We start from the raw sequence: 21,686 nt of genomic DNA, 5'->3' as shown, positions 1-21,686 counted from the left end.
TGCAAAGGTATGTGGATCGTTTGCTGAAGCTGAATGTGAACTTCCCTGAGGAGTTGGCAATTGACATCATTTTGCACTCCTTACCTTCTTTTTATGACCATTTTCGTATGACATATCATATGAGAAAGGAGGAAGTTACCCTCAGCAAGCTTCAAGGACTCTTGAAGACCGCTGAATCCGGTCTTAAGGGCAAGGCGGTTGTTACCTCTACTACTCCTACTCCAACATCTACCCCTGTTTTGGCTATGGGGCAAGGCAAAGGGAAGAAGAGGAAGCACCCTTCGAAGGGTACCAAGGGAAAGTCTCTTGAAGGCTCCTCATCGAAGACCAAGAGCGGTTCTGTCACTCCTTCTGCCATTCCCAAGGATGCTGATTGCTACTATTGCCTGGACAAGGGGCACTAGAAGCGAAACTGCCCTAAGTACTTGCAGGATCTAAAGGATGGGAAAGTGAAACCCACCCACGCAGGTATTTACACTATATTGTCTAATTACTCATCATATTCTAACTCTTGGGTGCTTGATACAGGATGTGGTATTCACATATGTTCTGATTTGCAGGGCCTAAGAAGAAGTGAGGATGTGGAGCACGGGAAGATAAACTTGATCATGGGGAATAGGAAGGCTTCACTTGTTTCCAAGATTGGAGTTTATACTTTGTTGCTTAATAATGGGTTGAAATTAGATTTGAATAAATGTGTGTACTCGTCTGAAATGGCGAGGAACATTATTTCTTTTCATGCTTTGTACAAACAAGGTTTTACCTTTTCGTTTGATAATGAATGTGGTGGTATTAATGCTTTCTTTAAAAATGTGTTTTATTTTAAAGCATTACCTTGTGATGGTGTGTATGAAACTGTGTCAATTATAGACAACTTAGGAAATAATGTGTTGTATATTGATTCTTCTACTAGCCTAGATAAAGCATCATTGTGGCATTGTTGTCTTGGACATGTAAACAAGAAATGCATAGGCCAACTCCAAAAGAGTGGAGTCTTGGAGTCATGCGACCTTAAATTGGATGATAGTTGTGAATCTTATCTACTTGGAAAGATGACAAAATCACCCTTCACTGGAACTTGTGAAAAGGGTGAGGGTTTGTTGGACCTAATACATACTGATGTATGTGGGCCATTCAAAACCGCCACAAGGGATGCTAATCGGTATTATGTGACTTTTATTGATGATTTTAGTAGATATGGTCATGTCTACTTGATCAAACATAAGTCAGAAACCTTTGAAAGGTTTAAGGAATTCAAACAGGAAGTAGAAAATCAATTGGGCAGGAACATTAAGATGCTTCAATCCGATCGAGGTGGTGAGTATCTTAGTACCGAGTTCCTTGACTATCTTAAGGAGTGTGGGATTGTCTCACAATTGACTCCTCCCAGGACACCATAGTTAAATGGTGTAGCTGAGAGGCGTAATCGAACCTTGTTAGACATGGTTCGCTCTATGATGAGTCAAGCTTCGCTACCAATCTCTTTTTGGGGGTATGCCTTAGAGACTGCTACCCATATCCTTAATCTAGTCCCTACAAAGAAGGTTACCAAAACACCTCATGAGATGTGGACTGAGAAGGTTCCCAATTTAGACCACATCAAGATTTGGGGTTGCAAAGCTTTCGTGAGGCGTGAGACTCATGATAAGCTCGAACCCCGAAGCGAAAGGTGTATTTTCATCGGCTACCCACAGAAATCCTTCGGTTACCTCTTCTACAGACCCAGTGAGAATGTGGTATTTGTAGCAAGAAGAGGGGTCTTTCATGAAAGAGAATTTATAAGCCAAGGAGACAGTGGGAGGCAAATTGATCTTGAAGAAATTCAAGAAGCAATTGGTGAAGGAACCTCAGACACTAGCAATCAACCTGAGGAGGAAACTCCTGTTGAGCAAGCTGACAAGTCTGTACCTCCGAGGCGTTCCACACGGGTTAGGAACACACCTTCGTTTTATTATGGATTTCATATTACTACGGAAGGTGATACATTTATCAGTGATAGTACACTGCTAAATTTGGATGAACCTAGCAGTGTTAAGGAAGCCATGGCAGGCCCGGAGTCTGCTAAATGGAAGGAGGCTATGGACAGCGAGATATAGTCCATGTATGACAATCAAGTTTGGAACTTGGTTGACAATGTACCAGGCCGTAAAACAGTCGGGTGCAAATGGATCTTCAAGAAGAAGACCGACATGGAAGGAAAGGTGCATACTTATAAGGCTCGACTGGTTGCGAAGGGTTTTACTCAGACTCAGGGTATTGATTATGATGAAACCTTCTCGCCGGTAGCAAAGATTAAGTCTATTAGGGTTATGCTAGCCATTGTTGCATTTCATGATTATGAAATATGGCAAATGGATGTCAAAACCGCTTTTCTTAATGGAAAGTTGGCTGAGGATGTGTACATGAATCAGCCAGAGGGTTTTGTCAGTGCAGAGTACCCTAATAGAGTATGCAAGCTTGAGAAATCCATTTATGGATTAAAACAAGCATCTTGTAGCTGGAATCTTTGTTTCGATGAGAAGGTCAAAGAGTTTGGCTTCTCGAGAAGTGAAGATGAGTCTTGCGTGTATGTCAGAGCTAGTGGGAGTATAGTTAGCTTCTTGGTACTGTATGTGGATGACATACTACTTATAGGAAATGACATCCCAACCTTGCAGGAGGTTAAGTCCTGGCTTGGGAAGTGCTTTGCTATGAAGGACCTAGGGGAGGCTGCCTATATCCTAGGGATAAGGATATTAAGAGAAAGGAGTAAAAGACTAATTGGACTTAGTCAGAGTATCTACTTGGATAAGGTGTTGAAAAGGTTCAACATGCAGAATTCCAAGAAAGGAGATTTACCGATCCAAAGCAATGCCAAACTGAGTAAGACTCAGAGTCCGAGTATAGAGGCAGAGATAGCTGAGATGAGCCAATTACCGTATGTTTCCGCTGTTGGCTCGATCATGTATGCTATGACTTGTACCCGCCCTGATGTGGCCTTTGCTTTGAGCATGGTCAGCATGTATCAGGGGAACCCTGGCAAGGCTCATTGGACCGCAGTAAAGAACATTCTCAAGTACCTGTGGAGGACTAAGGATTGGATCCTTACCCTTGGTGGGAGTGATGACTTGAGAGTATTAGGGTATAGTGATGTTAGTTTTCAGACTGATAAGGATAACTTCCGCTCTCAGTCGGGCTGGGTCTTTACCTTAAATGGAGGGGCAATCTCTTGGAAGAGTTCCAAGCAGGAGACGGTGGCTGATTCGACTTGTGAATCAGAGTATATAGCAGCGAGTGAAGTAGCGAAGGAGGCGATATGGCTGAAGAACTTCATCGGAGACCTTAGAGTTGTACCGGCTATTAAGGAGCCTATAGAGATTTTCTGTGACAGCAATAGTGCGGTTACCTTAGCCAAGGAACCAAGAGATCGTGGCAGATCCCAACACATTGACAGAAAATATCACTTCATAAGACACAAGATTGAAGAAGGACTCCTCGTGGCAAAGAGGGTATCGTCGGATGAGAATCCTGCAGATCCCCTTACGAAGGGACTGACGAGGGTTAAGAATTTTCAGCATGCGAGGCGCATCGGGCTGAGGGATGATATTAGTTTTACAGATTAGATAGTTTTCCTAAAACTTGTAAAATGTAATCGACGTTTGATGATGAATAAAGTTTGTGATTTATTTATGAGTAAAGTGTTACTGTCATTGTCAATTATTTACTATTGTTTCAGTTTTGCATGTTTTGACTTCCAGAATAATTAATTTATTCGAACCTCCACGGTCGGTCATACGTCGGAAGTAGGTATGAATCAAAATTGTATGAATTGGGTTTGTAGATGGCTAAAAGTGTTTAGATATGGCAATGGTTGCTACAACGTTCATGAGTACTCATAAGTTATGAGTATTGGAATAAACCCACGCTCACTTGTATCACTTCATGGAATTTATCTCGAGTGATCGTGAAACGATAATATCATATAAGTCTTCAAACCTAGAGATATGAGTTGTTACCTATGAGTTGGTTGTGAATTGATTGCACGTAAACGCATCAGTAACTTGATGTTATAAAACGTGCATTTGTGTACAATTCAACAAGTAGTAGAACAAGCATATGAGTCGAAGTTTATCTGTTCCTTCTAGAAATAGAAGCGATATCTGGGCCCCTCGATGATTTTGTGTTGACCCATGTACCGGGCCTGGTCAAAACTAAATTGATGTGTTCAGTTAAGTTCTTTGTCAAACAAATCGGAAATCGAGAAACAACTGCCAGACAATAAGCAAGACATAGTTCCATGTGTTTGTCCGGCTGATATCATGAGAACAGAGGATTATGTGATCACTTGTCTTAAAATGGCGCTTCATAGTTCAACAGAGTTTTCGAGAGCTACGATTGCTGGTTGGTTCCTGAAGTAATATAGGCAAATACAGTCATTAGACTTATCCAAGTGGGAGTCTATTGGATAAGGTGTCTAAGTCCATAACTTATTTGGTATATACTTGACCCGACCCGGCATGGTCCATTTGGGTTGCACTTCACCCGAACTATTTATGGATAATTTTATGAGAGTTATACACATATGTTTATTAATATATTATAAGTTATAATATATTAATATGAAGTCGTGTTATTTAGTTAGTCTTAGTCTTAAATTAATTATGAATTAATTTAGAGATTAAAAGGAAAAGTAATTAGATTGTGGGCTATTGGTTTTATATGGTGTGGGCTAATACTCATTTGTTAATGGGCTAGGCTTATATGGAAGTCCATGGATGATCCATGGAGCTTTTAACCCATGGATCCTAGGAAAAGGAAAGGTCATGGGTTATTAGGGTTTCACCCTAACCATGCACACTATATAAGCATGCTTATATTGCATGAAATGGCAACTAGTGAACTAGTGTGTGTGCTTGTGTGTGGCCGAAAAATTACAAGTGTGTGTACACTCTCTCAAAGTTTTCCAAGTGTTTGTGGTGACTTGTGATTCCATTTAAGGCATTCACATTATTGGTGCTTGGCTCTCAAACTCCAAAGAATCAATCTCATCAAAAGGTATGTAATCTCATCTAACTCTTTTATGTTTAAAAGTTCCCCATGCTATGTTAGATAGGTTATGAACCTTGGAAAAATTATTATTTTGCATGTATTAGACAAACATAGAGCCAAGGTTTATTAGGGTTGCATGCACACTTAGGAAGTGTTAGATTGCTCAAAACCCAACAGAATCAACCAAGGATTCCGAAGCAAGAGCGGTTATGAAGATCGCGTTCTCAGAATGTTGCTAGCAAGCCTTAGGGAACCAGTTTGGGGATTCCAGTCAGGACATGGGTTTATTTTTGGATGCTAGGTTGTGTGTATGCTCGACGTTAGATGTGTTCGGATCAGTAACCAGCGAATGAGATAGTGTCAGAGTGTTGTAAGTCTGCGGGTGTAGCCGTAGCATTCACTAGTAGCCAAATAGTGATAGAGTGTTGTAAGTCTGCGGGTGTAGCCGTAGCGTTCACTAGCAGCCAGATAGTAATAGAGTGTTGTAAGTCTACCGGTGTAGCCGTAGCATTCACTAGCAGCCAGATAGTGATAGAGTGTTGTAAGTCTGCGGGTGTAGCCGTAGCGTTCACTAGCAGCCAGATAGTGATAGAGTGTTGTAAGTCTGTGGGTGTAGCCGTAGCATTCACTAGGTTGGTAGATAGCGTGAGTGCGTTGTTAGAATGCGGAAAGAACAGTAGTACCCACCAGTTCGGGTGTAACAGTGAGGAAATGGAAATCCACAGATTGGATTTCAGAATTTCCCAGACGGAGTAGACCTGGTTAAGCCAGTGATAAGATTGTAGAAGCGCCACTACAGAGATGAGAGCAAGGAAGCAGTGGACTACTTAAATTCATTTATGACATAAGGTTACCAATGGTCATGTAGCAATCACCTTTAGCTTGGGAATTGGTGACGTCAGGATTCAACGCTTGGAACCAATCAGTTAGATCAGAAGGCTGTTAGGGCCACAGTGACAAGATAACTAGTAACTGTTACTTTCAGAAAAGGATTTCGTTTAGGAGTTGTGTGAGGCGACTAAGTAGGGAGTCCTTTGGCTCCGCAGTCAGGCCAGAAACCGGTATTTCAGATGACTGATGAATGAATTGACACTAGGAAGGTCTCGATAGATGTTGGAAAGCAGCCATATAGGAACATGTGTTTCAGGCAGTTCCGTGTTTCAGGCAGTTCAGTATTTCAGGCAGTTCCGTGTTTTAGGCAGTTCAGTATTTCAGGCAGTTCCGTGTTTCAGGCAATTTAGTGGTCGGGCAATTTACTGTTCAAATAGTTCAATGTTTCAGACAGTCAGTGTTTCAGGCAGTTCAGTGTTTTCAGGCAGATCAGGGATTCAGACAGTTTTTAGTCTCCAACAGTAATGGTATTTGAGGATCTCATGTATGATAAGCGTAACAGATTGCCGAGTAATGCTAAGTTACCCACCGTGGGGTTCATCTATAATGATTCAGTATGAGTGGTCTGTTAGAGATTTAGAGGATGAAATCTAATTTAACTGGGGGAGAATTGTAACACCCCGTTTATAAAATAAATAAATAAATGCATAGAAGTCCTAAAGTCAATAATAATTGAGGAAAACGCTAGTTTCGAGGGTTAATTGTAAAGATTTTAGAAGATGGTGGCTGTTTAGTAAAATTCGAACTTATTTTGTATAGAAACTAAGTTTGAGGGGTTATATTATCCAAGTGACTAAAATGCAGGGGCTACTTCTCCCATTAATGGAAAATTTGATCTCCGGTTCCCTGTACGCGACATAGCGGGTAGGGATGTGCTCCTCTTGTTTGGATTAAAACACCTTACACCTGCATCAGCCAACTATATGTATGAATTTAACCCTAGCTATAGATAGGAGGGGTGTGTGCATTTGGCGGCGATAGAAAGGTAGAGAGCTCAAATGAGGGGCGAGAAAGAAGAACTCAGATGTGAGAAGGGTGTCATCCCCGACTTCCTCATCGTCAGACCCCTGGTTAGAAGCACGACGAAATAGAAATAGAGACTTGACGAAATTGGGATTGGGATTGAAAAAGAGAAAGGGGATGGAGTTGCCAATCACCGGAGCTGCTGCCAGTTGTCGAAGTTACCGTCGGAAGAGTGAAGGATCTCCGGTGAAGTTTCAGAAGGCTTCCGATGTGCTGAAGAAGGCGATTTCCAATCACTACTTCAAGGCATGTCTCTATCTGAGGTTTTAATTTATTCAATAGCATTCTCATTCTCGTCTATTCTCATTCTCGTGTATATATGTTTGAGGAATCATGTACACTTCGTGATTGAAGACTAGTTCCCGAGATGTTTAGATGAGAAAGGAAAGGGCTGAGTTTGGCAAAGCCTCAGGTGAATTTCATTGGCAGAGGAGGTCGAAGAAGGAGTTGCTAGCGATCTGTAAACCAGTTCTGGTGGAGTACCCTCGGCTGGAGCTCCCTGGTGAATTGGTGATTGTTCTTGATTATATGAGATGAAGAAGAGGTACATGCCTTGACCGATTTTTACCTTTAGGTTAGATCTAATTTTTGGGCTTGAAGATTTGGGTTTAGACTTCAACTTTAACAGAAATAAATAAATAGGCTGATGAATTGAGTTTTAAATCATATGGGCTTCAAGGAAATTGGTAGGCTTATATATATATATATATATATATATATATATATATATATATATATATATATATATATATATATATATATTCATAGATTAAATATTCGACTAAATAAATATTAATGCATGATTAAATGTGATGGAAAATACTTAAAAAAAATATGGTTTGTTTCAATTAAATATAAAAAGGATTACGAGCCTTGGTCTAAAGAGATTAAAAACTTGATTTGGAATTGGGCCTTGCGATTGAGCTTTGGTAATTGGTTTATTAATGGGTCATCCAAGAATAATCAAATGGACTAGAATAATTAGTTAGGCTTTAGGGTAAGGCCCATATGAAGGATTGGGCCCAATTTGGAAAATTGGGCCATAGTTTGGGCCTAGAGGGTTGTATGATATTGGGCCCTTAGAATGAGGCATGTTGGACTGGACTGGACAATTGGGCCTTAAGGGAAGCCCATATAGAGGTTTGGGCCCAATTTGGAAAATTGGGCCATTTGTTGGGCTTTGATCCCTAGTTGACTTTGGGCCTATGGATTGGACCTTGGGCTTAGGTAAGCCAAGCTTAGGGTAATGTAGTAATTATCCAAGTTATTTATATATTGTTATGTAGTGGAACCCAATTATTAATTGGGTGTTATTTTGATGTTGACAGATCGGGAATCTGTCATCTAGCAGCTGGGGTCGCGTCTGTGGGACTTCAGCAGTGTGGGATTGAGTCTGCAGGACTTCAGCAGTGTGAGGTGAGTTTCCTTCCAGTAGGAACGGGTCTACGGCCACAATGCCGGCCCGTTTAGTTAGCAGTAGTTCCGGACCTCGGTCCGATGCAGTAGTTAGATTGCTTGATGTCTTTGTGATTCAAGCATGTTTTGTGTTATGTGTTCCAGACCCTGGTCCAATGCAGTATGCAGTATACGTGTTCATGCTAGTTGATATGTTTATGCTATGTTATGTTCAGTCAGTTCCGGACTTCGGTCCGATGCAGTTAGTTCCGGACTTCGGTCTGATGCAGTTTCCGGACTTCGGTCCGATGCAGTTTCCGGAATTCAGTCCGATGCAGAGGGCAAGGCCCTGGTTAGTTTCCGAACTTCGGTCAGATGCAGTTCCGGACTTCGGTCCAATGCAGAGGGCAAGGCCCTGGTTAGTTCCGGACTTCAGTCCGATGCAGTTTCTGGACTTCGGTCCGATGCAGTGGGCAAGGCCCAGTATATGCTTTATATGTTATTGTATGGTATGTGGTGGTTTGGGGAGAGTCACTAAGCTTCGTGATTACAGGTTTCAGTTTTGGTTTAAGGTACTCAGTTTTCAAAAGAGGAGCTCGGGAAGATTGCAGTGCACACACCAATTGTTCAACCTGGGATGTTTATACTCTGATATACTTTACAGTTGTTATAATATTTTGAGATACATTGCTTATGATTTTTATATGAGGTTTATCGACTATGGTTTTTATTTTTAAATTAACGAATTTTTCAGACTGTGTTTTTGGGATGTTACAGGTTCCGACGGGTACCCAACGGGTAGCGCTTCCGAAAAATAAAAAACTGAAACCGAAACTGCTTAACGTGGTTCCGGTTCTAGAACCGGCGGTTCCAATTCCGGTACTGGTACTGGATACCCTGTTCCGATGCTCACCCTTACTCGAAGGTAGGACTTTCTTTACTTTGTATGGCGTTACACAACTGTCATATGGCTGTGTCAGGATCTGCTAGCCACGTATCCTCGTACAGGCTGTATTCTCATGGTTTGGATGTACAATTGCTACTGTTGCGACGTCACTTTGTACTTTTCGTCGGCCTTTCTATTCCTTTCGAGCCTTCGTGCTAGTTTAGTATATAAGTGGGCAACTTCGAGACATATGGGGCAGGCGACTTGGCAGTTCGGTATATTTGGTATATTTGGGAAGGATATAAGGTCTCATTTGATAGTTTCTGTTTGGGAAAGTGTTGTCTGGTAAAGTGTTGTTTGGGAAAGTTTTCTAAGTGTGAAAAAAACCATGTTGTGTGATTGTACATCTGATTGACTGTGCTGAATGATGAAAAATGACCCGGTTTATGTCCAATAGTGATGAAATGGATGAGATTTTTTTTAAATAAATTAGGATGGTGGTGTTGTCCAAAAAAAGAATTAAACCAATAAAAATGAATTAAAGTTGTATTTATTAATATATAAATATTATATATTATAAATAATATTTATGAATATATAATAACCCAATGAAAAATTAATCCATAAAAAAGAAATTTAAAAAAAAAGAATTATTTAAAAGAAACTAATAATCCAATAAAATAATATTTATTAATACATAAATATTATATATTAAAATAATATTTCTTAATATAAAATAATACATTAAAAAGTAATAATTCAATAAAAAATAAAGTTAAAAAAAGTTATTTAAAAAAATAATAATCCAAGAAAGAAAAGAAATAGGCAGGATTTAGTGGATAATTGTCTTTCCAGACCATTAGCCAGAAAGATATGATTTTGAGGCTTTCTGGAATGACATATCTTACCGGGAAAGATTCTTTTTTTGTGTAAGTCAAACAGTCTTTTCAGTCCATTTAGCCAGAAAGATCTGTTTGAATTTGGAAAGATGCGTATCAAACGAAGCCTAAGTATTTCCGGACTATATCCCATTATTATAAGATTTTCCATTTATTACTTTGTACGAGGCCTTTCATCGTTTTTCGATATGCTTATTAACCCTAACATTATTCTTCTTAAATGTTGAAACTGCTAACCCTGAAGTACGAATTTCACATCTTTATTTTATTGTCTTTCGTAATTCTTATATCGTTTATTTGAGCTTTTGAATTTGATCAGTCCACGACCTATCTTTTTGAATTTGATTATATGTTGAATTTTTTAAATAACTTTCAAATATGGCGTTCTTTTCGTTTTACTTCATTTTTGTTTTTCTTTTTTATCGTTCTGGTGTTTTTTTCATATACTAAACCAACCATTCAATGGATATTTCATGGATTGTAACAATGATAGTGCAAGACCAGGAGATTTTATTGTGACGCAGACAAGATGTTTGATGAAAATCCTCAGAGTTCATTGGTGTTCTTGGCTTGATAACAGGGGTTCTTTGGACCTTGAACCATAAATTCTGCTAGAGTTTATTGGTTTCTGTAATTTCTCACTGATAATGTCTTGGGTGAATCAATTTTTAATAACAAATGTTCAAATTTCTTTGACCTGATCAATTTAAAACTATGCATACTTATCGATGATTATAATATGAAACTATTGTTTGATTATTTAATGCATGAGTATTTCATGCTCATCCAAATGGGTGTGAAATTATTGCCATACACACTCTGGGTCAAGAACGAGAGCTTGATGTCCTTTGTAAGATGATTCTCAATTTTCTTAACGTAATCAGACATTCCAATTGGTAGCATCCTTTCCATCCATCACATCATTTTCTTTTGCCATTGACACACAACCAGATTCCTTTCCCAGGAATTGGAGGTCTGATTCCAATAGAGTATTAGTCACATTGCCATTCTGCAGAACAACGGAATCGGAATGTGTACCAGTGGAAATAGAGTCCTTTTCCGTGACTTGAAGTTGAGGTTCACATATTACATTGGAATCGGAATCAGTAATTCCAGGGGCAGTTTCATTGCCATTCCGCAAATCAGTTATTTCAACCTTGGAACCAGTCTTATTCCCACCTTTTACAACATTGGAATCGGATTCGAAATCGCTATTCTGGATAGAAGTGTTATTCAATTCCGATTTCTTGGCCAAGGGCTTCTTACTGTAGTCTTCTACCTCAACACCCTTCATTAAAGAAACTGAGGGGGTGTTTGGTTCGTAGCTGTTTTTGGAAGGAATGGAATCTGTCAAAGGAATCGGATATTGAGGAATCATAATCTGTCACAGGTTTAGAATAAAATTCAATAAATAAAAATAGAAAATAAAACTAATTTTTGTTTAATGCAATTAAAATCCATGTCACCATAATATGAAACGGTCAACCAATGAAATATTCTGACATAAGAAATAGTCCACAACCCAATGGAAGAAAGTCTACTTTACAAAACCAAAACGAAAAAAATAAATAAATAAATAATTCACGATAACTTAAATGCCTAAACATGAACTCAAGGCATCATTAATCAGTTAATCACAGTCGCTTCACATTTGATGGAAAAATGAAACCTCCAGCTTGCAAAGAAGAAAAAACCTACCAAGTGAGAAGACAACAAAAGTGATTAAATATTATTGAAAAAGTTTTATCCAAAATGGAAAATTAAAACAAATTTTACCTCGGAACATAAATACCCAATTTGAAGCTCCTTGACATGGCCAAGATTCATTATAAACCCTTTAAGCGTATCTTGTTCTGCTTCCTTAGTCATTGTCGGGTGATGCCTTGGACTTGGAAAAACATAATTTAAGTTAGCTTTGACTAAAGAAGACACATTTACCAACAAAAGCTTCGACAAAAGTACATGTTTGATTGTTAGTGATAAAATATTAGGAGCATTGATTTCAATGATATTGGCCACAGATTCATCATAAAAATCACTGAATCCAGATAACACCAAGTTTTTAACACTCTTTGAAGTAATATCAAGCCGCCTATGACCATAGCAATCATTCAACTCCAAAGTTACCAATACAGGACTCCCAGATAATATATTTTCAATCAAATCTTCATCTAAACTCCGATAGGATATATACAAACTCCTAAGACTTCTCCAACTAATCGCCCCAATTGGATTAACCATGCACCCATCTAATCTCAGCTCAGTTAAACATGAATTGGTGACAAGAGTTTGATCTAAGGTTAACTCAGATTCGAATCCCGTATTCCATAAGATTAAAACAATCTCTTTAACGTTACATCTTATAGCATAACGAATCCAACTATTAAGTTGCGATTGGAACTCATTATCAAAATCGGAAACCACTGTGAATTTCTTGAGCTGCAGTTGGCGACATTGACTTAGTGATGAACTATTTGGAGCATTGATGCCGATGATATGGGCTTCAGATTCAGATTCAGATTCATCATCTGAAGTAATATTCAGACCCGTATCACCATAGCAATCTTTCAACACCAAAGTTTCCACAAGAGGACTCCCAGATAATATATTTACCATAACGTCTACATCTAAATTCTTAGTGGAAATACACAAACTCTTAAGATTTTTCCAACTAACTGCCCCACTTGGATTCAACGTGCAGCCTACTAATCTCAAATCTGTAAAACAAGAATTGACGAAAAAAAACTGATCTAACTGAAACTCAGCTTCCCTTCTCGTATACAGAAACTCCAAGCTAAGCTTTTCAACGTTACACCTTACAGCATGACGAATACAATTGTTGAACTGCGCTTCAAAACGAATATCATATTTGGTATGCATTTGGAATTTCTTGAGCTTCAACTGGCGACATTGAGTTAGGGTTTTCTCCACCAATAGAGGGAAATTGGACCTTGAGTTAGGGTTTTTTAGACATTGAGACAGGGGAATATCAAAATGTCTAAAAAGCAGAGTCGGTACCCAAGTCCAAAGATTTGCCCATCGTTTGGAGAGTGTACCTGTTCTTATGGCATCTTTTGTGGAGGGTAAACGACAGAGGATTTCAAGAATCAAGCAATCAGGCAACGCACTGATTCCATCCTCTTCCTCCTTCTCCATGACTTCTTGAAACTTAATCCGTTTCCGGGGAATTTTAGCTTGATTTGGTCCTTCCTTCAACATCTTCAACAGAAAGCCCTCCTGTTTTCCTTCGTCAAAAACTGCACAGATCTCAATCGCCGTATACCTTTTCATATTCAAATCAATTTTTATACAAACCTATTATATTATTTAAATAAAACAAATAACAATTTTATTTATCATTAATATGAATTATAATCACGGTTCTAAGAAGTGTGGTGACTCGCCTCAAGACATATCATAGCGAACAGCGAGCCGTGACCAAGCCGTTACAAAAACGTCCGAGACGGGTTTATTAAACGTGACGTCCAAATAACGTGTCAAGACGCGCCTTATCACGTTATGGCCTGCTGTTTTTTTCAAAGCGCGGGTCCTTTTTTTCTGATTTGTTCTAAAATAATTAAGTTTTTGTTAACTTTTTTATTTTAAATATTAATATAACACTTCTGAAAACTTAATATATTTTATAAAATTCAATAATTATATGATTTATCATTTTTAATATATATAAAATAGTCACGTTTTGAAAAATATTATGACTCTCCAAGGCTTGTCATGAATTAACTTTGACATCGCCACCAAGCTCACACCTCACATTATTTAGAACATTGATTAAAACATTGAGTGGATGCAAGATTATGGGTCTAATATTATTATTTTTATTTCTGTAAAGTCTTTTAATATTTTATATGGATATATAAGCAATTAGATTGACTTTTAAATTTTGGCGAAATTTATATCGACATCAATTACAAATTAACAATATAAAAAGAGATCGAGCAAATAGACATCATCCAAGGAAGATAGCGGTTGAAGCACGGCCAGTCGAAAAACAACACACAAGATGTGAAGCACGAACTACAAAGATAGCGGTTGAAGCACGACCAGTCGAAAAACAACACACAAGATGTGAAGCACGAACTACAAAAACTCTTAATGAAATCATATTTGTAACTCACGAACCACAAGCTAATAAAATTGGCCTCTTTTTTTAGTAAACAAACAAAATCTAGTTAAGAGATATGTGAATCACGAACTCTTGGACTAAAGTGTCTAAGGTCCATTTGAAATTGATATAGTGGTGGTGAATAAAAGTTATGTCATTTTTGGGTTGTCCTTATAACCAAGAAATGACTTGGATTAACCAAAAGAGATAGATAAATGATTTATTAATATATTATGTGATTAATATATTAATTAGAAATAGTTAATAATTAATTATGAATTAATTAAAGATAGTCATAATTGATTAATTATTAATCAGAATTAATCTTGAATTAATCGGGATTAATTAGAATTAATTAAAGGTGCAATGGGTAAATGAGGGTTTTCGACTGGAGCAACTTCAAATGTCCGGACGGTAAAGGACTTAACTAGTTGGCAATTGGGTATCCCAAACTTTACCAAATTCAATATAATGCCTTTTCGGCAAAATCCCTAATGGTTGAATCGTTCTCCTATTCCATCTGTCACTTCTAGATGGTAGGTTATGCTCATGATTAGGGGTGCAAACGAGCCGAGCCGAGCCCGAGCATGGCCAGGCTCAGCTCGGGCTCGTTTAAGTTATATGAGGCTCGAGCTCGAGCTCGGCTCGATTCGAGCTTTCTTTTACTGAGCTCGGCTCGAGCTCGTAAAGAGTTATACAAGCTCGGTTCGGGCTCGGGCTCGACTGATTTTTATCAGGCGTGCCTAAATAAACTTAAGCTCGGATCGAGCTCGTTAAAAAGCTCGTTTACTAATACCCGAAATTCATAATTCCCCTAATATATTTATATATATATATATATATATATATATATATATATATATATATATATATATATATATATATATATATATATAACAATAAATAATATTATATAAAGGCTCGTTTATGCTCGCAAGCCTAATCGAGCTTTGTGACATAGGCTTGAGCTCGAGCTCGTTTAATAAACAAGCTTAATATTAAGCTCGAGCTCAACTCGGGCTCGTTTAAAATCGGTTTCGAGTCGAGCTTTTAACGATCCGATCTCGAGTAGCTCGCGAGTAGCTTGGCTCGTTTGCACCCCTACTCATGATGTAACGACCCAAATTTTCAAGTCCAAAATTTTAATTTTAATTAATTGATTTATAAAACACTCGTAAGAAAACATCGTGAAATCATATAACTTGTAACCCAATATCTCATGTCTGAAAAACCAAACTATAAAAATAGAAACAATGTCAGAGTATAATCCCAGAAGATCATATAATGCGGAAATCCAACGTGTGTGCATCATGTGCAGCTACCGTGCCGGCTCCTTCCCCTTCGCTGAAGAGGTACCTGAAACAAAACTGTAAACTGTAAGCACGAAGCTTAGTGAGTTCCCCCATTGTACCACATACGATACAATCACATAACATACATATACTGTCAGGCATATATGGATGCCCGACCTACCCCTTCGGTCCTCTCGACCAGGTACTGGCTAGCATATCTGGGAGTTGGCCTCCCCTTCGGTCCTCTCGACTAGATATTGCCTAACATATCTGGGTGCTGGTCTCCCCTTCGGTACTCTCAACCGGATACTGGGGACTATTTCACCCATCTACCGCTACTACATAACATGTATCACATAATCACATTCTATCTAGCATGACTGGGTATAACTACCCCTTTGGCCCTATCGACCGGTAACCTTGGGGACTACTTCCCCTACTGCTACTAGCATATAACAACTTATCATACTTGCACATAACATATCACATTCTATCTGGCATGTCTGGGTATGACTACCCCTTCGGCCCTATCGACCGGTAACCTTGGGGTTACCTCCCCTACTGCTACTAGCATATAACAACATGTCATACTTGCACATAACATGGCACATAGTAGCAAACCTAGATGAATATCATAAAGACAATCATCTACATACGACTCCTACTGGTGGGCCGGCATTGTGGCCGTAGACCCACCGCTACTGGAAGGCAACTCACCTCTGTCTGTTGCTGCTGCTCCAGAAATCCTCCAACTATAATTCCCACAAAAAGCTTAATCATAATCTGATATCTACCCTTTGGGTAAAATGACCATTTTACCCCTGATCAAGTCAAGTCAAAATCAAAGTTAACTTCCAATTGACCTGACTCGCCGAGTTGGGCCGTCAACTCGTCGAGTCCATATCTATTCGATTGTCCTTATTCCCGTCCTTACTAGTCGAGTTAGGCAACGACTCGACGAGTTCTCCTTCTATACGAACATTCGTTGATCCTTCATCCGACTCGCCGAGTTGTATGAACAACTCGTCGAGTTCATCTACATCTGATGAACAATTCTTGTCCTTGACTCGCCGAGTTGTATGAACAACTCGTCGAGTTCATCTTCATATGTTGGGAGATTGCCTTGGACTCTCCGAGTCTGTTCTAACACTCGTCGAGTCCCATGAACTCCAGGTCTCCCAACACGTCTTTACGACTATGGGACATCCTTTTTATTGTCCGGTCCATTCACAGAAAGGATTTGGTGACTAATGCATGCCGACTCGCTGAGTCCCAAGAGCGACTCACCGAGTCCATCCATGTCCATTACTATACAGCCGATTAAGACGGGTCTCAACTCATCAAAACCATAGATCTGGACTCCTAATGTCCATTTTATACGTAAAGTCCTGAACTTGATGCACATGCATGTGGTCTTTGGATCAAAAATCCATGAAATGACCTTTACAACATGCATGGAGCTCTCATGGCCATAAAGTTGCCACCTTTATGCCATGAGACCCCTCCAATAACCCAGATCCGAAAGCTAGACTCCATATAACCCTCCTTAAATCCGAAAATGGTTTGAAAGGCCCCAAATGGACCCAAGATCTACATTCTAAGATGAATAACCAAATGGAAGACCAATGCAGAGGAATTTTACCTTGATTATGCAGAAAATGGAATAAGACTTCTGAATCCACAAGCCCCAAGTCGAATTTCGAAGCTCCTTTCCTTCCTTTTAAGCTTCTCAAGTCAATAAAAGCACCAAAATTGCCTTAACACACACACACACAAACGGCTAGGGTTTCGTTATGTAGCTCTAGGGGAATGTTAGGGACAAGGGAGGTTGAGTTAGAGTGATTATATAGGGTGCAAACCCTCATATTAGGGTTTTGTCCAGTCAGGGTCTACTCGTCGAGTCTGGTCGCCGACTCGACGAGTGCATCATTTAAATCCCGTGTCCAATCCTGCTCCTACTCGACGAGTTGGGCCTTCAACTCGCCGAGTCCCATGCTGTGACATCCCTAATTTTATGGCCAGAAAAAGACTGATGTGTTTATGCTTTGTTTTTAAAATCATAGTAATCTTTTAAAGAAAACAGTTACGTAATTTGTTCCCAAAACAAAATATGATAAAAATCATCAAAGCATTTCTTTAAAGAAATTTATTTTCATTATATAACACAATCTCGGGATGTCATGTTCAATACAGACCAAAAGCATAAACATAACAAAATAGACCTTACAACAGTTATTCATAACTACTGGCCTATAATCCAAAATATCTCGTCAAGTCCACCAACTTATACTCTTGTGCCATTACCTGTAATGCAAAGAAACTGAGTGGGTCAGACTTGGGAGCCTGGTGATCATATAGGGTTTTCAACCCACAATAATATGACTGTTATATTCAATTATCAAACAATCAATTCAAATACCCACCCCCATTATCTCCCTTGATTTCTTAAAGATTTATCCTAAGAATTGATTACCCTTCTCCCATTCATTCCTAAGGATTTCCCTAAAGAACTGGCACAAAGTCTAGTGCTGCCAAGGTTCTTAGATTACCTTTGGTGAACACGCAATTCACAATAATTAATGAATACCTAGTTCAAGAACACCTAATGAACACTTAGTGCCAATATTACCCAATGAACACCTAGTTCACAAACACTTAATGAACCCTTAGTTCAAATATCCCTGATGAACACTATGTTCAAATATCTAATGTACAATTAGTTCAAATATCCCTGGTGAACCTAACCACCTAAGGAACACAGAGTATGAAAGCTCTTAGTTCAAACAATGTGATAATAAAGTATATCTTGATCCTTGAAAACCACTAATAAACACATACAAATTATATTTCTAAAACAATATATCCCATCCCGTCGATCCCCACATACTGACCGTATACAATGATCTTACGAGATCTAGCCTACGGAACCGATATGAACCACAAACCGATGAAGCTGTTTAGGAAATTCCCTGGCAACAAACGAGGATCAATAAAGACATCAATTGAGGGGAATGGAATAAGTTTCACCATGAACCTTCGTTCGTAAAAGAAGAACCACAAGACAATTAAGTCAAGGGTAGTTATCAATGCCTAGGCTGTGGTCTGAATATCGTGAGGTATATAGCCCCCAGATGCACCCTATCCGACAATGGAAACGTTGACTAATGCCTAGGCTGTAGTCTGAACCCCCAGACTCACCCTATCCGGCATCGAAAATGGAAACACCGACTAATGCCTAGGCTGTGGTCTGAATACATGAGGTATCTCACCCCCAGACGCACCCTATCCAACATTATAACACGAGACATACCTAGCAGTGGTCTATTACCGACACACTTTATTAGGCAGTCTACGAATATCCATTAATTACTTTGTGAAAGAAAACGCTGACATATGAAGCTTGGTCGATCACTTCATAAAAGAAACGCTGACTCCAAAGCTCTCTCAAAATAAAAGTATGGGGAAATACTATTAGAGTACTCCCGTACGCTCCTGTAGCCGATACACAAAAATGTCAAAAAGACTTTGTACATGATAGTACTTCTGGCACATTATAGTACCCTGGTATGCGAAAGGCTCGAACCCGAGAAAATAATAGTACCCTGGCACAAGCAGCACCCAAGACACAGAGCTTTGAAAAATACTTCGTACATAAAATGTACTTCTGTACGTAGGACGTACTCCACCGATCATCAATCTCACCCCACACGTACTCTTAAAAAGAGACTACCCAAATTCCAATCTTAATTGAACTAAACATCCCATTTAAGTCTTAACCCATCACTAGGCAAACCTACAATGTTTATAATCAATTTTTTAATACTATCTCCGTTTAGGAAACGCTAACTAGTGTATACTTAACACAAGGTTTTATGTAATAGTATCATATATACACATCTTAACACATATTGAACCATAGATGATTCGCACGTTGTATATTATCAAATATATCTAACACGTATTTCGGACAATGACAAATACTTCACTTACATATGTATATTTCATATTATAATCAATACTCGTATTAAAATCACGTTCCTAAGAGGGACTATACACATGATACCTTATCGAATGAACACGTAGCTCTAAAATACATAATCCGTACTCCCGTATCTTAAATTTGCCTCATTAGCTAATCCATATTCACGGATCTAAAACTAACCTCTTGATCTGATCCATACCCTTGGATCTAAAACTAACCTCCTGCTCTGATCCATACTCTCGAATCTAAAACATGTTTATCTCTTTATCCTTTTATCTCATGGTCCAACCCACCTTTTATCACCTACCAACAGCCTCATCTACTCATGTTCTACCCAACATATTTTTAGATACAAAATACATATATAGTTTAACTCATTAAAACTTATATAATTCATCCATTCCACAATCATCTCAAATAAATAACAATATTATTATACATATAACACGTATTTCATAGCAAATACTTAATATTTATGTGTTAGAAGAAATTGACTACACACTCACTTGATCAGAAGATTATCGGACAACATTACGACTTGTAGAAGTAGTATTCTTCGGTAGATCTGGAAGATCTTTACAAAAACCGGGCTCCTCGTGGGCAAAGCTTCGGCTCGGGAATCACACTTCTCGGGATCTTCGGGGCTTCGGGACTTGCTTCAGGGCTCGGTAATGATACCGCGGCTTTGGGATATAACTTGCATGCAAAACGAGGAAAATTGGGGAGAGAAAGGAAGGATTTTGGCAAAAGAAATCGGCAGCCTCGCATGCCCTTTTATAGCAGCGAGACCTCGGACTACGCTGGGCGTACCGAGGCCATACGCTGGGCGTACTCCGGATAAGGCTTCCACGTGGAAAACTTCGGGTGAGGGAACGTGCCCTCTTCTAGACCGAGGAAAACAGCAGTGCGCTGCGCGTACCCATCTCGTACATTGGGCGTACCTCGTATCCCCAGGCTTTCTTCGGATAAGCTTTGGTATGCGTGCCATGATTTTCAAAAATTCATAACTTTCGCATACGAGCTCCGTTTTCGACGTTCTTTATATCCATGCGTAGGTGAGATTATACTCTACAACTTTCATTTAGACTCCGTTGGCTAATTTTGAATTTATTTTTATTATATTATTTTTAGTAGGCCGAGACAGGAAAACTCTGTTATAATTCATAACTTCTTCATCCGACGTCCGTTTTCGTCTGTCTTTTTACCGTTGCACTACCATTGACGAGATCTTCGATTCTCGTTTAGATTGTTTCGGCTAAAAACGGCTCGATCTCAAAACGAGTATTCGGGCTGCATACTGCTAAGCTGAAACTTAGAAAAATCATAACTTTCTCATACGAAGTCAGATTTGGACGATCTTTTTATACACGCTCTCGGTTTAACGAACTCTATGAATTTCGTTTAGATTGTTAAGGCTAAAAATCGCTCTAACGTAAATTCACTTTTTACGTCGCGCTGTGTCGTGTTGGTTCTGTCGTGAAACTTCGACAGGTCATAACTTCTTCATTATAACTCGGATCTCGGCGTTCTTTATATGTACGAAATCCTTGTGACATAGACTAAAACTTAGTTAAGATTATTCATTCTAAATAATCTTCTATCCAAAGGTCATTTTTGCCGCTTATCATCTCTAAATTGACTAGCCCTAATCTACGGGCGTTACAATTATCTCCCCTTAGGATGATTACGTCCCCGAATCATCAACAAAATAGGATTGGCATAATGATTCCACACGTTAATTCTTCATCCTAGGTAATAACCGTAACTTCTATGTTTCCTCGAAAGAGTATTTAACTTTATGGCTTTCTTGACTGCAGACGATGCCCAAATCTTGCTTGTGCTTTTCGTACCATGTTGTACTTTCAATCGCAACCTTCGAGTTACCAAATAAGTCCTTATTATGGACTCCTCCTTCTTCTTATGATAAATACTTTCATTTATCTATTGCAACAGACCGATGGGTCGTGCTCTATTGACCTCTCATCGCATGATGTGACGCTTAGACTCGGTCTTTTAGAGTTAAATTCCAAAATGGAATATGTCTTCCTTCATATTCTAATGTGATATAATCACATTTCAGCATGTAGCACTTCTACCTGCAAACTTCTTTAACAACAAGCGCGATACTATCGATCGCATTAATTTCAACCTTCTGAATTAAGTCAGA

At 38.9% G+C, this 21,686-nt stretch overlaps 2 protein-coding genes across 7 annotated transcripts; one reads left to right on the top strand and one right to left on the bottom strand.

Annotated features, from left to right (window-relative positions):
* The first annotated feature begins 6,830 nt into the window (after positions 1-6,830).
* LOC122194987 (uncharacterized) lies at positions 6,831-9,873 on the top strand. Of its 6 annotated transcripts, XR_008225214.1 has the most exons (4): positions 6,831-7,486; positions 8,271-8,358; positions 8,652-8,689; positions 8,891-9,873. XR_008225214.1 is itself a non-coding variant. In XM_042896417.2 (3 exons), the coding sequence occupies exons 1-3, from the start codon at positions 7,476-7,478 to the stop codon at positions 9,325-9,327; spliced, it is 312 nt and encodes a 103-aa protein (XP_042752351.1). In that variant the 5' UTR covers positions 6,831-7,475; the 3' UTR covers positions 9,328-9,703. The 6 variants fall into 6 exon arrangements, 1 of the variants encoding a protein (XP_042752351.1); XR_006184883.2 differs by lacking the exon at positions 8,652-8,689 and having other exon boundaries at positions 9,092-9,873; XR_008225212.1 differs by having other exon boundaries at positions 8,503-9,873.
* A 1,674-nt stretch (positions 9,874-11,547) lies between these two features.
* On the bottom strand, positions 11,548-13,436 carry LOC111889093 (F-box/LRR-repeat protein At5g02910). Its single transcript, XM_023885238.3, has 2 exons — positions 11,899-13,436; positions 11,548-11,816 (listed from the first exon to the last, which is right to left on the bottom strand). The coding sequence occupies exons 1-2, from the start codon at positions 13,411-13,413 to the stop codon at positions 11,757-11,759; spliced, it is 1,575 nt and encodes a 524-aa protein (XP_023741006.1). The 5' UTR covers positions 13,414-13,436; the 3' UTR covers positions 11,548-11,756.
* Between the last annotated feature and the right edge of the window lie 8,250 nt (positions 13,437-21,686).

The sequence above is a fragment of the Lactuca sativa genome, chromosome 7 (assembly GCF_002870075.4).
Source record: "Lactuca sativa cultivar Salinas chromosome 7, Lsat_Salinas_v11, whole genome shotgun sequence".
Classification (NCBI taxonomy): Eukaryota; Viridiplantae; Streptophyta; class Magnoliopsida; order Asterales; family Asteraceae; genus Lactuca; species Lactuca sativa.
This window is presented reverse-complemented; position numbering and strand designations above follow the sequence as displayed.